Here is an 18,098-nt window from a genome sequence, read left to right as displayed (position 1 = left end):
TAGATAAAACCATGAATTGTTCTAAAAAGTCAGTACAGTACCATTATATTTACTTTGAGTCTATTCTTTGGACCGCTAGGAATCTCCTTCATCCCACGGGAAGTTGGTGAACATCTTGTCAGCATTAAGAAAAATGGTATACATGTGGCAAATAGTCCAATTACCATCATAGTTGGGCAATCTGAGATAGGAGATGCCAGCCGAGTCAAAGTCTGTGGAGAAGGTCTGAAGGAGGGCCGGACATTCGAGATGTCTGACTTCATCGTGGATACACGAGATGCAGGTAATGCCTCAGATAATACAAAATAGTGTTTGTCGTAATTTTCAAATGTAGCACTGTCCTTAAAACTTTACAATTTTACCCTTTCCTTTCTGGGCTTTGGCTAATAAATGTTGCACCCATTGAATTGCATCATACAGTTAAAGGCTCCAAGTTGATGTGCTAAGGCGGCACGTTTGCTACAGTTGTAGGGAGGTAAATAAAATAACTTGATTCTATCTAATTTATGAGGTTGAGATCTGGCCTGGTTGTAATGTTAACTTGGTTCTTAGAGAGCTCGTGTTCATTGTCTTCCATTCACATGAAGAGTTTTTGCTGATGACTATAGAATCCAACATAAATTTGTCACTTTGAAGAAACTTATTTTGAGTATTCAGCTGCTTGCTATTGCATCTTTGAATTCATTGCAAACATTGATTCGTCTGAATGAAACTGAAATTATTTTCAGGTTATGGTGGGCTTGCGCTATCCATTGAAGGCCCCAGCAAGGTAGACATCAACACAGAAGAGACTGAGGAAGGTACCTGCAAAGTTTTCTACTGTCCAACCGAACCTGGCACTTACATTGTTTACATCAAGTTTGCTGACGACCATGTACCAGGTAAGACGAGACATAAAATGCAAGTATTTAATGCCCACTACAGACTAATGCTTCATATTCTCAGCTTGGTAGAAGTGGTCACAATTGGCACATTTCTAAGATTTGCATAACTAAATATACTAAAATGTGAAAGTTAATTTAATTAAAATACTGGAAGCTGGATTGCTAAGTTATTCTACTTTGAAAAGCTGCACATGCAAGGATATGGTTTCAATTATTGCACAAACTAAATGTTGTGCACAGTGAGTTGCTGCAAACCTGGAGGTCATAGCTTTAAATTCCTGTTCTCTAAAGATTATGGAGAAGCATTTATTTGGAAGAACATAAGTGAGCTCCTGTGTTTCTCTGGCAGACTTTGTGTAATTTCAAAATCCCAATGATTGGCATGGGATGAATCACTTGTTCTCTTGATTTCAAACAAGACATTAACTCTCGCCTCAGTTTGGATTTTTATGAGGATTTTTGACAAAAATGGAGTTTCTGCAGTTCATAGCCATTGCACTAACTTGCCCATTTCACAAAACTAGCCTTATGCCAGGCTTGAAGTTTGCATGAGTATTTTATTGCATTATTGGACTTTCTTCAGGTTGTTAATTCTACAGTGTTTTTTAAAACCTACTTTTAAGATCAAATCAAAGTTACAAATACAGTGTTAATATCTGTCCATAATACTTGCAGGAAGTCCATTTACAGTGAAAGTAACAGGTGACGGACGAATAAAGGAAAGCATTACTCGTAGACGAAGGGCTGCATCAGTAGCAACTGTTGGAAGTATCTGTGACCTAAACTTGAAGATTCCAGGTAAATCTGAAAAGCAAAGTATGATGAAAAGGCAAAGTTGATTGAATTGTTTTTTCCAAGCNAAAAAAACCTTATTAAAACAATTGTATTTTCAATGAGGTGGTTCAGCTTTCACTGTATAAAATGACACCATTAAAAGTAATCCTGTGACAAATAAAAACAAACGAGTTATCAGACGAGAAGCTGCTGCAGCTCTTTCAAGTCTCTGGTCACAAAGAGCTCATTTTTACATGTTTTAAATTTGTTTTGTCCCTTCTGCTTGTGTTCAACTGGAATGTTGAACTGTTTTCTTTTCGCTGATTCCTTGGAGTAAATTGATGTAACCTTTTAATAAAAGGACATCATTTGCTTTAATAGTTTCCATAACTTAGTTTAACCCTTTGAAGACTGCTGGTGATACAAAGCCTGACTTGTTTACTTTTATAATCGTGTACTTGGTAATAGAGCCTCATTCAATCTGAAATATCTTTTACAATGTGTTTCTTTGTTGTGTAGGTAAATATGGCACTGGTAGCAACATCCCACAAATGGCATTGAGATGAATGGATTATTTTCAGTGTTTTTTAATTGTTGCAAATAAATCATTAAATGAGTTTTCAGACAAGATGCTTAAAGCGCTAAAATTCATTTTATTTGATCCATCATCAAATGCATGGATTATTTTTGATGAAAGCAAGGGAACTTGGGATGAAAAATGTTGCCATAAAATCTTTAATTTCCATCACAACTTATAGATGGGGATTGACATTTGCCACCTCAGTTTTAAGATTTTATTTGAAAGGATGACACCCAGAGACGGTGCTACCCATTCAGCCAAACTGTTTTCTGTTTTCCTGAATTATTTTCTGGCAATTCAGTCAAGGGATAGTCTGTAACATACGTTTTCGCCCACAAAATATACAGTCACTACACATTTTTGTGAAGCGCTTTGAGATGTCTCCAAGACTTGATGTTTGTTGTGCACAGGTAGCATGTGCCGGAACTCCAGAACTGAAGGCCTAAAAAAAATTATCTGAATGTAGATTTTATTTTAACCTTATAACCTGTGTAGGACTAGTGAAAGATTATTGAAATGGAACACCAGTGCTATAAATCACCAGATCAGTACACAGCTCATTGTAAAATGGGTTAATGATTCATGTTGGCATCAATTGATGGCTGCCAATGTTAACTGTGCTGTCGCCCACTGTAGCTTTCTGATTCTTTCTGCATCTTAGATTTCCAGCATTTTTTTCCACTTCACTTTGTATTTCTACAAGTAGCCTATTAAATGTTAATTGCTATAATATAAATCTAGGAAAATGAATTGCTGATATTTACCACAGAAGATTGATTTTTCTTTGCTCTAGACTCCAACTCTTGTTTCCTCTCTTTCCTCTTACTGTTCTTTCTCTCAGTGACTTGGTTCCAGCTAACGATGGCTCCGGAGCACCTCGGGAGCCCAGAGTTTCAGACAAGCTTTGCTTTTTTGCGTTCTGAGTGTATGGAGATTCGCTTGAATCGGTTTGGAAAGTATAAACAGCATCTGTTTGTGGAACAACCTAGTGTTCAAAGCCAGCCTATCCAGTCTCTGTTTGGCCTCCTTGGCCGGGAGGAATGCAAACTGTTCAGTGCAGGATCTTTAAGGCCGGATGGTGCGTTTCAGCACTGGGCATGTGGAGCCTGAGGTTGGCAGAATGTGCTAATTTTAAATTACTAAGCATGTTTTTTTGTCTCTGGCAGTTGCATGAACCCAAGAATGTTCTCTTCTTGCACATTATGCATGTTCCCTAAAATCGTACAAAGATTCCCTAAGATCTACTCTGAAATTGTCCAGATTTTTTTTTAACTGGACTACTAGTGCCCTGAGAAGCATTGTTGGAATTTCAGCATTGCAAGTATTTGAAAATACATTTACACTTGTTAAACTGAATCTGTCAATTGCATTATATCCAGGTGATGAGAGCATTTTTTAAAAAAATTATGAGATCATGTTGTGGCAAAGGTTGTTCAGAACATTAATGGAGCATTGTTAACATTGCATTCTCTAAATAAAACAAACCAGCTTCCTGTTCCATATTGCTATACTGGCTTTGAAGCAGTACAGCCACAGCATTACAATACTAAATTACATTTGTATAGCGTCTTTCACATCAGGAGGACATCGCAACACACTGGACAGTCAGGGATTTGGACCTGAGCTGGGGTTTGGGATCAGGGAGGGTAGGAGGATGGCCGAAGGCATGGTTGAATAGGAGAGTCTTGCGATGTGCCTTGAAGGAGTCGAGAGAGCGAGTCGAAGGGAATGTGGGATGGACTTCCAAAGAGGGGGCAGAGAGGCTGAAGCCCGACCGCCGATGGTGGAGTGAGTTAGGTGGGGGATGTGGAGCAAGTCGCAGCCTGCTGAGTGGAGGGAGCATGGATGGCCTTGAAAGCGAGGACAAGGATTTTGAACTCTTAGCCTCTGGGGCATGGGGAGCCAGTGGAACTGCACGAGGATGGGGGTGATAGGGTCACAAAGCCTGGTCTGGGAGAGGACATGAGCTGCAGAGTTCTGGAAGATCTGCAGTTTGTGGAGGGAAGAGTTGGGAAAACTGACAAGCAGGGAATTGGCGTTGTCGAGCCTAAATCTGATGAACGTATGGATGAGGGTTTCAGCGGCCTGAGGAATGAGGCCGTGGCGGAGCTGGGCGATGTTGCAGAGGTGGGGGAAGGCAGAGCAGGTCATGGCATATAACAAGCTAAGTGTATTCATGGCTGTACAAAATTGATTTGAGTTGACTGTTGTACCACAGTTAATTCATTAGCAATGCAATGGAGTTCAACCTGATTCAACTTTAGAATTTCAGTGCACCCGTTCCACTTACTCCATTTCTAGATGCTAATTCGCCACTTTGCCTCTACATACTAAACCAGATTTCATATTGTCATTAAGTGTTTAAGTATTCCTTTCCCTGTTCTGTTAAGTGAACACCTCTGAGCTTAGTGACTTATATGGGGGGAAGAGCCAGAGCCAAGCTTGAGCTTTAAGGTTTAGCCTCGAATGCAACTGGTGCTTTCAATTTCCTTGGACACCGACGTTCCACGTGCAAAATTCGGCCAATATCTCATTATGGGTTTGAAGTAAAAATTGGTCTCCTTTATACTTTCTTTCCCCCTGCTGCCATCGATTTTTGAATCTACTTATTGCACAAAATATAAATCCTGACTAATGTGAACTGTTCTGCTTTAGAAATCGACATCAGTGACATGTCTGCTCAAGTAACCAGTCCTTCTGGAATGATTGACGATGCAGAGATTGTTGAAGGTGAAAATCATACCTACTGCATCCGGTTTGTGCCCCATGAGATGGGTGTGCACACAGTTAGCGTGAAATACAGAAATCAGCATGTACCAGGCAGTCCATTCCAGTTTACAGTTGGCCCACTAGGTGACGGAGGAGCCCACAAGGTGCGAGCTGGTGGCCCAGGTCTCGAACGTGGAGAAGCAGGAGCCATAGGTAAATCTCAATTAAGGCCCAAAGTTTTGAGAGCCTTTTGCCTTCAGCTTGATTTCTGTTGAGGTGCAATTTTATCAATTTGTTGCCTTAACAATTTTATATGAATGCTGTTGACCCTACAGGATATGTAGTTGAATTGGGCTGCAATTTGGATTTTGCCTTGCATCCTTTTGAATTTTGTGAAACTTGTTTTAGACCTACACTGAGCTGAATTTTATCTGTCAATGTATGAGACCAGAAAGACTTGAGATATCTGGCCAGTGCCATATAGCAAACTGACTTGTGAAAAATCTGAATGCCACAAACTGGCTTTCCTTTCAGATGAATCCTGGAATTCCCCTAAGCTGACTTCTGACTCCACCATCGCCAAGGTATGGTGTTGTGTGGAGGCCGGATCTACTCCATTAAGGAACACTAATGGGATCATGTGTTATTAATTTTTTTTTAAATTGAACTCATAGAAGTTATGATAACCTTATTGCATGTATAGATGGATTTTACCTTGCATCCTTTTGAATGTTGTGAAACTTGTTTAGACTTAGTATTTTGCTGATGGTGCAGAGAGTAATTAAACATTTTCACCAATAGCTGAGTTCAGTATCTGGACCCGGGAAGCTGGTGCGGGTGGCCTTTCTATAGCAGTAGAAGGACCCAGCAGAGCAGACATCTCATTCGAAGACCGGAAGGATGGATCTTGTGGTGTGTCTTACACCGCACAAGAACCTGGTGAGTTCATCATAACTTGTAGTTGTCATCGTCACTAATAATACAGAGGTTGCTAACATTTCTTGATGCCAACTGGTGGTAAATTATATCTTTATGGATCTTCATCTTACAATGATCAACAAAGAATCAATGTTATTAACATAAGAAACTTGTGACTGTCACCAAGTTATTTGTGCCAGCCTATATTTTCCTTAACCAATAAAGTTCTTAAAACCTAGATGCGTTGATGTGAGCAAACCAGGCTAGGAGGAGTTGTGTTTTTAAAATTTAAAAAGGCTTTGATTATTTGCCAATGGCAATGACTAGACTACAACCTTTCAAATTCTTGTATATTTATTTCTCTACTTAATTTTTCAGTAAATTTCCTTTCCATTTAAAGACTTGCTGGTCAACTGCATGTACTCTACAACAACAACTTGCATTTATATAGAATCTTCATGCGCGGAGTGCTCTTATTTATTTTAAGGTAGAGTGTAGTGCATGACACTTCAATGTCCACCTGAGTAGGCAGTAGATATGAAAGATCCTATGGTGCTACTTAGAGTGGAGTTTATATAATATAAATAATAATCCTTGCATTTGAGATAGTGCTTTCCGTGTCTTCTAGACGTCTCAAAGTGCTTCACAGACTATACTGTAAAGTGAATTGACTGTATATTTGTGGGAGAAATGGGGCAGCCAATTGCACTCAGCAGTGTCCCACAAACAGTCGTGGATTGAAGTAACCTATTTATTTTTCTTGGGATTATTATCAGGCATGTGGAGTAAGGAAATTTGCCCAAGGTTTCGCCCTGCCAGGAAACGAACCCAGGTCTCTCGCTTGCGAGGCGAGTGCTCTAACCATTGAGCAACAGGACTCCATGCTACAATTTCTCCCAGTATCCTGGCCAACAATTCGCCAGATAAAATTGGTCACTTCATGGCTGCTACTACTATTACAACTTGCATTTATATAGCGCCCCTCATGCAGGGTAGCGTCCCAGAGTGTTTTGCTGTGGGATGTTTCTGTATGCGAATTCACTGACATTATTTGTCTACAAATCGCTCAATTTCATAGTAGTGACACACTTTGATATGATAATCCTTGCATTTAATATAGCACGTTTCATGTCTTCTAGACGTCTCAAAGTGCTTCACAGAATATACTGTAAAGTGAATTGATTGTATATTTGAGGGCAAAATGTGGCAGCCAATTGCGCACAGCAGTGTCCCACAAACAGTCGTAGATTGAGTGACCAATTGTTATTTTATTTATTTTCTATGAGTATGTTCCAATCACCTCTGTGCCAGCTCGCTCTGTCTCCCCCTCCCTCCCAAAGTTGGTGTGTCTCTCACGACCTAACCTGTGTCTGTCTTGTTGATCTATTTGGCAATGTCTTCACGATGTGGTTAAGGTGCTGTATCAAATGCAAATATTTCAGCATGAGAGCATGGAAAGAAGCCATACTTGTATAGACTTGCCTGTATAACAGTACACACCACAACATTGAGCTATTTTCCAGCTTGCTGATTCTTGACATGTTTGCTGACATACATGATGTGCAATCTAGAATGTAATTGAAAAACTAATTGAATGTTTTCCCCCAGTTAACCAGCATTGATGTCCAATACACCACAACAAAAAAATTACATTTTATAGTGTCTTTCACATCGGGAGAAATTCCCAAGGCTGGACAGTCAAGGATTTGGACCTGAGCTGAGGGTTGGGATCAGGAATGGTATAGCACAGGGAGGGTAGGCGAAGGCGCCATTGAAGAGTAGGGTCTTGAGACGGGCCTTGATGAAGGCAAGAGAGGGAGCAAGGCAAAGGAATTGTGGATGGAGTTCCAAAAAGTGGGGGTGAAAAGTCTGAAGGCCAGACAGCCGATGGTGGGGCAGGTCGGGGGACATGGAACCTGCTGAGTAAAGGACAATGAAAGAAACTAACTGGGCTTCTCCTTCCATCTGTCTGCTGCAATTCTTTATCAAACCAAATTGAGTATGAATGTGATCTGGTAGTCAAATCTGACATTAAACTCCTGTTTACTATTCGCTTTGAAACAATGCAGCTGAATCCCTCGCTTCCTGACTGCACTATTCCCATGCCCCTCTCACTGGTCTTCCCAACTCCACCAAACGCAAAATTCAATTATTTAAAAACTCCGCCACTCGGATACTCACCCGCACAAAACTCCATACCCCCATCACACCAGTCCTTGCTCCACTCGCTCACAATTACCGAACGGATTGATTTCAAGATCCTCTCGTTTTCAAATCCCTTCATGCACCTCCCTACCTAACCGATCTGCTTACTCCCTACTCCACCACCCGCTGCCTCCGCTCAGCTGGCTCCATCCTCCTGTTTGTCCATCGTCGTCCTCTTCACCATTGGTGGCCACGCCTTCAGTCACTACGTCACGAAACTCTGTAACTTTCTCTCTCAATCCCTCCACCTTGCCCCCTCCCCACCTTCAAATCCCGCCTAAAGACCTTTTTAATCATGCTTATGGTCACCTCCCCCCCCCCCCCCTCTCCACCTGGTCAGATTCCGTCAAGGTTAAGCTCCGGACGCTACCCCACGTGAAGGGTGCTATATTGATGTAAGCAAGTTCTGCTTTCTTCTAAGAACTAACATTAGATGTAATGAGCTGTGATTATATGCTACACTTGAACAAAATTGATTTGCATCATTAATTCTTGTGTGTCTTGTGTTTTTTGTTTCAGGTAACTATGATGTGTCGATCAAATTCAACGATGAGCACATCCCTGGCAGCCCCTTCCTTGTCCCCATCACTACTTCATCAGATGACGCACGCAGACTTACTGTTGCTAGCCTTCAGGTGAGACATAAGGAAATATCTGATCACTTGCTGGCTGTTTGGATCCCCTACTGCACATTCAGAGGTCACATCAAGGGCAAAATGCTCCACATGGAAGTGCATCTTGCCCAGAGAGCCCTTACATTAACTAACTTAAACCCAAGCTATTGGATTCCCTGGTGCTTAAATATGGTGATAGGCATGAAATTAGTCTTGAATGTTTGGAAAAATGTGTACAGAATACTACTCCATTCTAACACGTTTAGATTCCCAAACCATTCCACAAATAAGCCAGGGCCTGTGTTAATTGCAGTACTTGTATGTTTTCTCAAAGGCATTTTTATAAGTCCAGTATAATTCTCTGGATAATGTAAGTGATAGCTATGTGAAAATCACCTTCTCTTTGTTTACAATTCATGCTGCAAAGGAGCAGTTAATTTAGTATTGCCCTTAATCGGAACTGATTTTAGATTAGCCATTTTGTTTACTAAGAGATCAGCTTCCATTATTATTTGCTTATTGGTCAGATAGCTGTTTTGTTCATTCATTTTTCAGCTCAACGCATGTAGAACTACTTGGATGTTGAGAGATTTGGGTAAAAGGATAGGAAATTGTGAAGGATCAGTCAGGTCTCTGATCAAGTCAGGATGTTCCAAACCAACTCTTTTCAAATTGTAGTTACATTAGTATTTTAAAGGGAAGTCTGTTTTTAACATTTGTCAAACTTTAGGACCTTAGAAGATTAAATCATAGGATTGTTGCCATTATTTCTTTCGCAGTAGGTTATCTTTACCATTGAAAAACGTGATGACTCATCAAACATCTACATTAGAGCTCTCTTCCTCACCATCTTACATTCAAAGTTTGCACAGTAGCAGATCTCACTGCTCCCACACCTCAAATGACCACAATGGCTTTTAGAGCAGACTGTACAGAGAGTACAAACGTTGCCAAAAGACTAACCCTGTTCACTCACAATCCTTCAAGTCCAAACCTGGAAGTAAACAGGAACAAAAGGAGAGGTTCAGATTGGCTGAAGAGTTCAAAACTTTAGGGTTATTCAGGGGCTGGGTGAGTAAAAGTGAATTGTGCAAAATGCCTTTTGGACTTCAGACTATTAAGTTTAGATGTTGGGGTCACTCCCATTTTCCTTTTTGAAAAAAAAACACCCTACTCTCCACACAACAGTTCGATGCAGACTGGTGGTGTAGAGCAGTTTGGCTCTGTGCACCCTTGCTGGGTCCTGATTTTTCTCCCAATACCAACCCACGTCTGGAAGCATCCCCAAATTGTGACCTTTGACTTGTGTAGGAAGGGGAGCATCAGCTTGTCACTGTGAAATTGGATGTTTTCCTTGTGTCTCATTTAAAAGCTCTTTTAACAGGATATCTGCATAATGCAAATTAATCACCAAGCTAAAGAGTGAAGAGGGAGAGTGCTCCAACCTTTGTCCCTTTCTGAATTTTGTATCTGTAGGTTTCTATTTGCATTTTTAAGCAGAGCACCAAACACGATAGATGATCTCCCTCTTCAGTCTTTAGCAGTAGTTTTGCGGAAGGTAATGTAAATTCAAATTGTACAAATTTTATTGCATCTAATCAAGCTTGAAATGAATCAGGGTTCTCTCCTGTAGTTAAATGGCAATGAGCTACTCTAATGATTCAGGGGTGAAATCACTGCTTGGTGCGAAACGAAGCCATGCAGACCCATAACATAATGTTCCAGGTTTGACCCAGCCTGAGTTTACTGATCGGGAGGTGGCTGGAATGACTGAGACTATGGAGGAAAAACCAGCCTGAATTTTTGTTCCTGCTTGTCATGTGATCCTTTAGAAAGTTCATGTTGGGACAAGATTGACTAACTGAAATTATACCCTTTCTCTTATTCACCACCCCCGCCCCCTCCAGTTTCTGTAGCATTAATACTGCTGGAGAGAGGGAGAAGAATAGTGTCTAATTTTTTCCCTAATACTTTAGGGAACTGATTCAGTTAAAGTGGAAATAGGAACATTAGGAAATAGTCCTGTGTTGGATACCAGGCACAAGTTGAGACTGAACACTTAAACCTGGATCTGTGCCACTGACTTTGTGCCTGAGTTCTCAAATTCTTGGCAATTGGAAACCTAACAGCATTGCACTTTCAACGGTTTCACCTGCACATCAAATTTTTTTATGTAGTCATTTTAGAAATCTTAATCAGCACTAACAGATCATGGACTCTTGTTTAGCTGCAAAGTTTTCATTAATGCCATCAGGCTTGTGTCTTGTGAGAAGTGTTGTATATCCTTTCTAAATTTAAAAAAATCTAACTGCTTCAAGGCACGTCATGATCCATTCAGGGGTAGAAGGTGAATCTCAAGCTGATGAGCTTGGCTAACTTTTTTAATTGCCACAATGGAACCCACCAGAACATGTGTTACAACTGCACAGCTCAATTTCAGTGACAAGTTTTCTCTTGTGCGGTCTCAAGCCAGGCGCTTGTTTAGTTTTGCCTAAGGCATCTTTTGAATTTTCTTCTGCCCCGATCTACTCTCTTATGTCCTTGAAATGAGTATAGATGGTTCACCTATATACTATCTTCTGAAGGTCAAACTTATTTTCTAGCCTGGCTGGTGGGTAGATTTATCACTAATTTCACTGTTTTCGGTGCCACAAAATTGCCTTTTTCAGCAGCCATGGATGAAGCTGAAATAGCAACGAATATGGCTGCACTGATATGAATTTGATGTTCATGGCTTCTCACTTGACACTATTGGGGATTGTTGATGTTCTGAAAATGTGTATTAAAGTGTTTGCTATTCAATCTCCAGGAGTCAGGGTTAAAACTTAATCAGCCAGTTTCCTTTGCTGTGAGATTGAATGGTGCTAAGGGTTTACTTGATGCCAAAGTTCACAGCCCTTCTGGAGCAGTGGAAGAAACCTACGTATCAGAAATTGAGCAAGGTAGGGAGTTCCCTATAAAGGGACAAACCTTTATAATCACTAATTACAAAATTACATTTGTATAGCTCCTTTCACGTCGGGAGGATGTCCCAAGGCACTGGACAGTCAGGGATTTGGACTCGAGCTGGGTAGGGGCTTGGTTGGCATCAGTGAGGGTGAGGTCAGGGAAGTGGCCGAAGGTACAGTCGGAGGATTTTGAGACATGCCTTGAAGGAGGCAAGGGAGGGAGCGAGGCAAAGGGAATGTGGGGTGGATTTCCAAAGGGTGGGGGCAGAGAGGCTGATGGTCCGATCGCCAATGGTGGAGCAGGCTGAGCGGAGGGATCGGAGAGGTTGATAAGGGGTTAGCAGGTCACTAAGGTAGGAAGTGGCAAGGCCATGGAGGAACTTAAAGGCGATTACCAAAGGTCATGTTAATGTGCAATGTAGCAAAAATGCTTGACACCAAAACTTGAGCCTTTTCAACTGACAAAAATTAAATGTGATCTGAGTTGAACCATCAATAAGTTCTGTAGATAGGTGGTTGGAGCACTCGCCTTGTAAGCGAGGTTCGATTTTCGGCAGGGCGAAATGTTGGGCAAGTTTCCTTACTCCACATGCCTGTTTACCTAGCAGTAAATAGGAACCCGTTTGTTAGTCGATTGGCGGATTGCTTTTCCAGGAATAATAATTACTTCAAAAAATAATAAATCGGTCACACAATCCATGACTGTTTGTGGAACATTACTGTGCACAATTGCCTGCTGCGTTTCATCCACAAAGTATTCAATCAATTCACTTTACAGTATATCTTTCTGACGTGAAAGGTACTATACAAATGTTTGTTGTTATATTCTGTGAAGTGCTATTAGACATCTCGAAGAAGTGTTGAGGTGCTATATCAAATGCAAGAACTATTATTAAATAATTTTCTTGCTCGTTTCAAAGTCTATCTACACAATAATCAGTGGCCAGGAGAGGCAATATAACAAAGCATTTATTTTCTGCTTACAATCAATGGAGTCATGTACCCTATTGGTTAGAGCACTCGCCTCACAAGCGAGAGGACCTGGGTTTGATTCCCGGGCAGGGTGAAATGTTGGGCAAGTTTCCTTACTCCACACCCTTCTGGTTATCTAGCAGTAAGTACGATCCTGGTTGTTGGTTGATTAGCGGATCGCTTTTCCAGGGGTAATAATCCCATCCAAAAACAAATGATAATAATTTGGTCATTCAATTCATGACTGTTTGTGGGATACTGCTGTGCGCAATTAGCTGCCATGTTCCACCCACAAAAGATGCAATCAATGCGCTTTACAATATATTCTGTGAAGCGTTTGAGACATCTCATAGACATGATAAGGCGCTATCAAATGAAAGGATTATTATTATGTTTGTCTCATGAGCCTATAATTCTGGAAACTTATTTTTAACTGGCATTAAACACTGAATAAAATTAAGGTTCATTATTCAAATAGATTTTGGTTTGAAGAATTGTAAACTGCACCATGCAGTCAAGATTCTGATAAAGTATCTTAACTGAATTTGTTTTTCTATTCCATTTTTGCTCTATTTGACTTTGACTTTGCTCCCAAGTACTGGAATTTGCCATACGTTGTATGGAAGAAACGTGTTCACAGTTTTCATTCCAAGTGTTACTGATTTGTTTACAGAGAAGTATGCCATTCGTTTCATCCCTCACGAGAATGGTATTCACACTATTGACGTCAAGTTTAATGGCAGTCATATCACTGGCAGTCCATTCAAGGTTCGCGTTGGGGAACCTGGGCAGACTGGAGAACCAGGCCTTGTTTCAGCCTATGGAATAGGTCTGGAAAAAGGCACCACAGGTATGAAATGCTGATGCTTTTATGATAGGCAGAACCTTGGCATCTTGTTTGACCCTCAACTATCCTTTCTACCCCACATCTGTGCCATGACCGGCTCTGCCTTTCCCCACCCTACAACATCGCCTAGGTCTGCCACTGTCTCACACCGCAGGCTGCTGAAAACCTCATACACACATTCATAACGTCTAGGATCGACTAAGAAAACTCCTTGCTTGTCAGCCCCTCCAACTTCTCCCTCAATAGGCTGCAGATCATCCAGACCTCTGCAGCCCGTGTCCTCTCCTGGACCAGGCTCTATGACCCACATCCTTGCCCGACTCCACTTAGGGTTTCTATCACGCAGAGGATACAGTTCAAGATCCTGGTCCTCACATTCAAAGCCCTCCATGGCCTTGCTCCACACAACCTCTGCGACCTCCTATCTCCCTACCAAGCTGCCTGCTCCCTCTGCTCAGCGGGCTCCGGCCTGCTTCACGTCCCCTGCCTAGGCTGCCCCACCATTGGCGGGCGGGCCTTCTGCCACTCTGGCCCCAGCCCCTGGACCTCCATTTGGCGGTCACTTCGCCTCGCTCTCTCCCTTGCCCTCTTCAAGACCCACCTCTTTGACTGTACTTTCGATCACCCTGCTTTTTCCCCTCCCCAATCCTGACCCCCAGCTTGGGTCTGAAACACTGTCTGTCCAGCGCCTTGGGACGTCCTCCCGATGTGAAAAGCGCTTTACAAATGAAATTTTGTTGTTGTTGATATTGGGAGTAACTAAGGCAATTTGTTTTCATTGTCGTTCAGTGTTTTTGAGATACAGTATATTTTTATTCTGTTGCCCAATCCATAAGGACAATTGTTATGACTGTCATCTGGGCCTCTGTATTAGCACCGGAAACTGTGTGGCATAAGAACGTAATTTCTGATTTGAATGTGTCAGAGTAGGCCAGTGCTCTGAAAATCCCCATTCAACTGACCTTAGGGGAGGGAGGCTGTTATGGCAGGGTTGATCTGTATTTTAAATATCTAAGGAGCTTGGCAGAGCCAGTTTTGCAGGATTGAAACTGAATCATATGATTCAGTCAAGGTGAAAATCCAGACAGACCTTCTTTCTTTATAGGACAAGACACATGTAGTTTAGTGGTTAGACCATTCGCCACGCAAGTGAGAGGATCTGGGTTCAATTCCTGGGCAGGGCGAAACATTGGGCAAGTTTCCTTACACCACCCGCCTCTGTTTACCTAGCAGTAAGTAGGAACCCGGTTGTTAGTCAATTGGTGGATAGCTTTTCCGGGGGTAATAATCCCTTAAGAATAAATTTGAAAAAATAATGATTTGGTCACTCAATCCACGATTGTTTGTGGGACACTGTTGTCCGTAATTGGCTGCTGTGTTTCGCCCACAAAATGTATAGTTAATTCACTTTAAGGGGGATTCTATGAAGAGTTTTGAGAGGTCTCAAAGACGTGATAAGGCGCTATATCGACTACAAGGATTATTATTATAACCTTTCATTTATTTCTCCCCTTTCCAATTTTCACTCTAAATAAGTAATGTACTGATCTAAACTTTGGTACAAATTTGGCTCTTAATTATGGTGTTTATGCAAAAGCTGCATTGATGTATTCAGAATGAATAGTATGTAAGTGATGCATTTCACATACAGTATATAAGTATTCACCCTCATGTGACGTTCATATAAAGATTATCAACCATGACCAAATGGTTTGAATTGAATGATTTGTGGTCCAGCTCTTATCACCAGTCAGCATAGGGTGATTAACTAAAGTTACATTTGTTGAAAAAGCTCTTGCATGGTTACAAGGTTACATATCTGACAACACTGACAAGTTCAACCTTGTTTATTGAATGACTTACAATTGCAGAGTTATAAATAGTATGAAAAACAATTGTTTAGCAATATCCATCATTTACCCTGGTCTGTACTGAATAAATGTACATTTTTGTGGGACTAAGGTCACTTTTCATTTCAAGCTTCCAAATAATTTGTCTTTCACCGACATTAAATCATAGATGGTTTGACTCGATTTCCTAGACAGTTCAAGCTTTTACAAATGGCCTTTGTATAGTATTAACAGTTGCCTGGGGAGATAGTTGATTTGCATACACTTATTGGGATAGTTTATCAACTGCTTGTGATGGAGAATACTTCCTTGGAGAAAGAAGAGACTGAATAGTTGAGGCTTTTTGCTCCCCTGTTCCCAGGGAATTGCAATTATTAAACACAAAGGCTGCTTTGTAATTATAAAAGATTATTTATCCAGTTTAACACAGAAACCTCCTGCAAGTGAGCACCTTGTCACAAAATGGTAGGTTCCAGGGTCATGATTTTTCTTTCCCTCCCATGTTCCAGAATTCATCTACAATGTGAACTGATACTAGATGCTCTTGTTTCTAACCCCCCCCCCCCCCGCCCCACTGCCGCCTGAAATAAATGTTATGCCCATTTGAACAAGCTTGAGCATCTAGTTAACATGGGCAAGTCACTTGTCAGCTTTAATGTTTTAATGGGTTTCTTTCTTGGAATGTGCAAACTGAGCTGCATTTTCACATCTGGTTGCAGGTACCCAGTCTGAATTTACTGTTAAAACAACAAATGCAAGTCCTGGATCACTTGCTGTTGCAATCGAAGGACCATCTAAGGTGAAGATGGACTGCCAAGAGTGCTCTGAAGGCTACAAGGTTCTGTACACACCAATGGCACCAGGAGACTATCAAATTGGCATTAAATATGGTGGCCCTCACCATATTTTAGGTAGTCCTTTCAAGGCAAAGGTCACAGGTAAAATGAACTTAATAACTAATGAATGGTTAGCTATCCAACTTTGATCTATGCCCCGAGGCTCTGGAACTGCCTTTCTCGCTCCCTCCCTTCCCATTTTCAGGTCTCTACTGAAGACCTTTCTTTTCGACCGCGCCTTTGGTCATCTTCCCACCCCTCCCCCTGGCTCGGTCCCGGGATCCGTTACTGTGAAGCGCTCTGAGATGCCGTCCAGCGTGGAGGGCGCTATATAAATCCAAGTTGTTGATCTTTTCCAGTGTCTCATCAGTATAATGCAATTTTGATCTGTTGCGTGAATTTGGATGGTTTTCCATGCTGCGACATCAGTGAATTCAATGCTGTTGACTGTGGATTAATGCCCCACTGTAGCTGAATATTACTTTATTTAATTTCTTGTGAGATTTTAAGCAGCTTTTAGATATGGATGTGTTTCAACGATTTTCAAATGTGTAGACATTCTTCTAAAATGCTTACAGAGACCTAGTTTGACAGTGAATATTTTGAAGCAAATGCTAGGAGTGCAACTAAGTGGGCCAGGGCACACCACATTCAAACTAGATGAAATTGGCCTAAATCTGTATCCAGCTACTGTACTAAATTCTCATTTAAGAGGCTTTAAGCATAAAGGACAAGTGTTTTTGATTTTTTTTGCACCAAACCATTTTTTTTGTAAATTTGAACATGCTTACATCTGGAAGCTATTTTTTGTCTGATTGCATGGGAAATGTAGGTATTTGACAACCGATAAATGAACATCAGCAATTTTATTTTGCAACGACCTAGGATGTATCCCATCCCGTCTGAGATGTTTGATGATATAACGGAGAATTGATGAAGGTTGTGTAGTTGATGTAGTGTATTTGCACTTTCAGAAGGCGTTTGATAAGGTGCCACATAATAGACTAGTTAGCAAAATTTAAGCCCTTGGGATAAAAGGGACAGAGTCAGCATGGATACAAAATTTGCTGGGAGACAAAAAGCAGAGCGTAGTGGTGAATGGTTGTTTTTCAGACTGGAGGGAGGTATACAGTGGTGTCCCTCAGTGGTCAGTATAAGGTCCACTGCTCTATTTGATATATGTAAATGATTTGGTCTTGGGTATAGAGAGCAAAATATTAAACAACAACAAGATTCCATTTATTGAGCGCCTTTCACGTCAGGAGGACGTCCCAAGGCGCTGTACAGTTGGGTCGGGACCCGAGCAGGGGGGGAAATGGTCAGGGTGAGGGGAAGGGAGGGAGCGAGGAGGGGGTAGAGAGTCGAGAGGGGAGCTGAAGGCACGGTAGGTAGGGGGATAGTAGATCAGAGAGGTAGGAGGGAGCAAGACCGTGAATGGCCTTGTAGGTGAGGATGAGGATCTTGAATTCGATCCTCTGGGGGGTGGGGAGCCAGTGGAGGCGAGCGAGGGTGGGAGTGATGTGGTCCCAAAGCCTGGAGCGGGACAGTACATGAGCTGCAGAGTTCTGAATGACCTGCAGCTTGTGGAGGGAGGTGGCGGGAAGGCCGGCGAGGAGAGAGTTCCCATAGTCCAGCCTTGAGGTGATAAAGGCATGGACCAGAGTTTCAGCAGCGTGAGGGGTGAGGTAGTGCCGTAGTCTGGCGATGTTCCGGAGGTGATGGAAGGCGGTGCCAGTTGTGGTGCGGATATGAGGGAGAAAGGACAGCTCAGGGTCGAACAGAACACCGAGGTTCCTGACTGGCTTTGAGAGGTGGAGAGTGCAGCCTTGGATGCTGATGCTGTCAGCGCCTGAGGTGCGGAGGCGCTGACGCGAGCCAATCAGGAGGGCCTCAGTTTTGCGCACGTTGAGCTGAAGAAAGTTATCTCTCTTCCAGGACTCGATGTCGGACAGGCAGGCTGT

At 41.9% G+C, this 18,098-nt stretch overlaps 1 protein-coding gene across 1 annotated transcript in view; it reads left to right on the top strand.

Moving 5' to 3' along the window:
- LOC103190036 (filamin-B) overlaps positions 1 to 18,098 on the top strand; it is a gene marked incomplete at its 5' end in the record, with an annotated part of 73,613 nt that overhangs the window by 40,818 nt on the left and 14,697 nt on the right. Inside the window, 9 exons of the mRNA XM_007910642.2 lie at positions 80 to 283; positions 729 to 881; positions 1,560 to 1,682; positions 4,894 to 5,160; positions 5,749 to 5,886; positions 8,590 to 8,705; positions 11,494 to 11,626; positions 13,278 to 13,454; positions 16,021 to 16,239. Of these exons, the coding sequence (XP_007908833.2) occupies positions 80 to 283; positions 729 to 881; positions 1,560 to 1,682; positions 4,894 to 5,160; positions 5,749 to 5,886; positions 8,590 to 8,705; positions 11,494 to 11,626; positions 13,278 to 13,454; positions 16,021 to 16,239 (1,530 nt within the window). The remainder of the gene's footprint in view (positions 1 to 79; positions 284 to 728; positions 882 to 1,559; positions 1,683 to 4,893; positions 5,161 to 5,748; positions 5,887 to 8,589; positions 8,706 to 11,493; positions 11,627 to 13,277; positions 13,455 to 16,020; positions 16,240 to 18,098) is intronic.

This window comes from Callorhinchus milii, unplaced genomic scaffold (assembly GCF_018977255.1).
Source record: "Callorhinchus milii isolate IMCB2004 unplaced genomic scaffold, IMCB_Cmil_1.0 Scaffold12, whole genome shotgun sequence".
NCBI lineage: Eukaryota > Metazoa > Chordata > Chondrichthyes > Chimaeriformes > Callorhinchidae > Callorhinchus > Callorhinchus milii.
Note: the sequence above shows the minus strand (reverse complement) of the source record. Positions and strands in the feature narration are given on the sequence as shown.